General features: G+C 45.7%; 1 protein-coding gene across 1 annotated transcript in view; it reads right to left on the bottom strand.

Moving 5' to 3' along the window:
• LOC122330713 (immunoglobulin superfamily containing leucine-rich repeat protein 2-like) overlaps positions 1-2647 on the bottom strand; it is a 3763-nt gene extending 1116 nt beyond the window's left edge. Inside the window, exons 1-2 of the mRNA XM_043227958.1 lie at positions 2427-2647; positions 1-1901 (exon numbers count right to left, since the gene is read on the bottom strand). The exon at positions 1-1901 is cut by the window's left edge and continues 1116 nt beyond it. Of these exons, the coding sequence (XP_043083893.1) occupies positions 1-1892 (1892 nt within the window). The 5' untranslated portion in view covers positions 1893-1901; positions 2427-2647. The remainder of the gene's footprint in view (positions 1902-2426) is intronic.
• Positions 2648-2982: the final 335 nt, after the last annotated feature.

Consider the following 2982-nt stretch of genomic DNA (forward strand, 5'->3'; position numbering starts at 1 on the left):
GCGAAAGACGCCCTGGGGTCGAAGTCCGTCGCTATTTGCTTCTCCATCTGATCTGGGTTTTGCGTCTTCATGATCAACTTGTAGGTCTTGCCTTGGTACTTGTAGAGCAAATGGCAGCAGGTGGCGCCCAGCAGGGGAACGGTGGCCAAAGCTAGCAAAAAAATGCTAACGACCACTATGATTAGCAAAGATGGGATTTTCTTTCTAGTTGTGAAGACCACTTGGACTTGACAGTCCTGGCCCCCATAGGTGAGGCACAGGGTGTAATTAGTGCCTGGCTTGAGGCCCTGGAAGCGATAGGCGTTGACGCCCTCCTCTATCTTGGACCACTGCACCACTGAATGTCCGTTGCCAGTACTGACGCAAAGGTACAACATATCCAGGGGTAACTTTTTGGTGGACGCCTGGAATAGACTAAAAAGCTCTTTATTCACAGTTTGGAGGTCTAGTTGTTGGCTGAGGTGAACGTTCGACTTGGCGTTTGCCATTTGGAAAGGGTTCAACTGAACTTTGGCCTCCGTTTCAGAAACTTCCAAAGCGATGACTCCGAAATCAAATGTGTACTGTTTGAGTTCATCCAAGCTGAGGTTGAAAGCGTGGTTGGAGATGTACTGTGTGCCATCATTTATTCCGCATTTGCCAACAAATGGCAGAGTATCTGTCCCTTCTTTCTCTTGCTCTTTATCCACCTTAATGAGAGAAGTTCCCGTTGGAAGGCTCTTTGTCTTCTCCTCAGATTTGGGCCACATGCTAATAACGCTGTTTTTGGAGCCTTTTGAGCCGAGTTTGTCTTCCGGTAAATGGCTGGATGCTTTCGGGTCCAGCATGGGATTGATGGCGTGCTTTTTGGCGCCCGCCACAACGAGCCTCACCGAGCGCTCTGCTTTCCCCATGTCGTTGACGGCAGAGCATGTGTAGTTTCCGTCTTCTTTCTTGCTAATGCGAGGGATGATCAAGGTGCCATTTTGAAACACAAGGAACCTGCCGTTCGTAGGTGGCCCATTAATCGGAACATCAATTTTCTCAACAACGGCCGGCAAAGGAAATGTGATTAGTTGGTTTCCAGCATATATCTCCCACGTGACCACGGGTTTAGGGGTTCCTTTTGTTTCGCAGTAAAGCGTGACCATATATCCCTCATAGAGTTCAGTTTTTTCGATGTTTGGCTGATTTGTGATGGACACCGACGGGGCCTTGCAGTCCAGTTTGGGCATGCTGATGACCTGAGTGCCTTTGAGGTGGGAAGGAGCCTCGCAGACGATGTTGTTTTGCTCAGGGATTGAGATTGAGGACTTGACGATCCAGTCCCTGAGCCACTCAAGGTTGCAGGAGCAGGTGAAGGGGTTGTGGAAGATTTGAAGGTGAGACATGGTAATCAGCGCATCAAACGTTCCTTGCACAATGGTGGTAAACTTGTTATTGTTGATACGGACCGAACGCAGTTCTTTCAGGTTGGCAAAAGTATCCTTGGGGATACTGACCATCTCATTGTTGTTCATCTTCAACAACTGCAGGGCAGTGAGATTGGTCAAGTCCTCCCATGGAAAATGCACTATTTTGTTGTGGCTAATATCCAGATTTTTCAGATGAATCAATGGAGCGAAGGTGCCCCTATCGATAGTGACGATTTCATTGTGAGCCAACCAAAGAGAGGTCACCTGGGTCACGTTTCTAAAGTTTTTGGATTTCAGCACTTTAATCTTGTTCGCCGAAAGACTCAGGGTGGTCACATTGGACGGCAAGCCCACGGGTACTTCCAGAAGACCTATGTAGGCACAATCAGTTAACTGGTGGTTTGATTTATCAGAGCATTTGCACTGCTCGGGGCAACTGCGCGCGCTGCCAATCACCGCAGTCCCCAAGGCAATGAGCATCAGGTATTTGGTTGCCATTTTCAGCACCTGCCAAGCACACGCCAAGGTGCGGATTAGTACAAATGATTTCTATATTTTTCATGTACAAAGAACAGACAAGTAACATGAAGCTTTGCACACTGAGGGTGATTACAAAAAGCACATTACATTTATTTTGAAAAGTTAACAAATGCTTTTTTCTTGTCTCTTTTTTTAAGCTTTTGTCGACTGATTACGATTAATGAGATGAAAACAACAAACAAAGACGCACATCGCCGCGTTACCCGAACGGCTCGACAACGGAACGCTCGGATCACGTTGCTGTCCAGCGTTCTGAAATCAGCGCTCTTCACTTTTTAATAAAGCGCGTTTGCTTTGTGAACGTCTCAAACTTTCCGAGATTTGCATCGACTGTTTACCAAGTCGGTCGCCTGCTGGAAGTTTTTTTTAACGATAAATGCACTTTTTTTTTTTACCGTTTATTTAGTCGTGTTTCTACCCAGCCCGCTTTCTGAAAAACGCGCACGCTTAATAACAAGTTTAACTTTTTTTTTTTTTTTAACATTGCCTTACCTGTAAGTGATATTCCTAACACTCGCGCGGATTTCAGTCAACACCACACTTTGACGAGATGTGAGAATAACAACACTTAATGCTCAGAGGTCGCTTTATCCCAAGGCATGATGCAGCAAATCTCTGCTGTTTCGGTCAGCAGAAGGCATAAGATGCATTTTAGTGTCCGCGTGAAGCTGAGCTGTTTTCTCCTCGCGCTCGAGTTTGGACAGAATCTGCCGCGCGCTCCCGCCTCCACGGTGGAAGGGGAAGGATCGTGAACGCGCAGCCTCTCCCTTCAATTCCGCATTAAAGCCATAGGGACTCTGCCGTCCAGATGAAGGTTATTCATAATTCAGATACAGTTGATAATTTATATCGCACGACCTATGCCCTCGTTTGTCTTTTCAATGCGAGTGTATCCACACGATAGGCTACTTTTTTCTACCTAACAACTATGCATTTTTAATTATTTATATATAAATATTTTTGTATACATTATACAGGTCAGATTTATTTTTTTTTGATGAGACGTCGCACATCATAAAATAGGCTACTGTATGTTCTAGCAAAAATT

Source organism: Puntigrus tetrazona, chromosome 25 (genome assembly GCF_018831695.1).
Source record: "Puntigrus tetrazona isolate hp1 chromosome 25, ASM1883169v1, whole genome shotgun sequence".
NCBI classification, from domain to species: domain Eukaryota; kingdom Metazoa; phylum Chordata; class Actinopteri; order Cypriniformes; family Cyprinidae; genus Puntigrus; species Puntigrus tetrazona.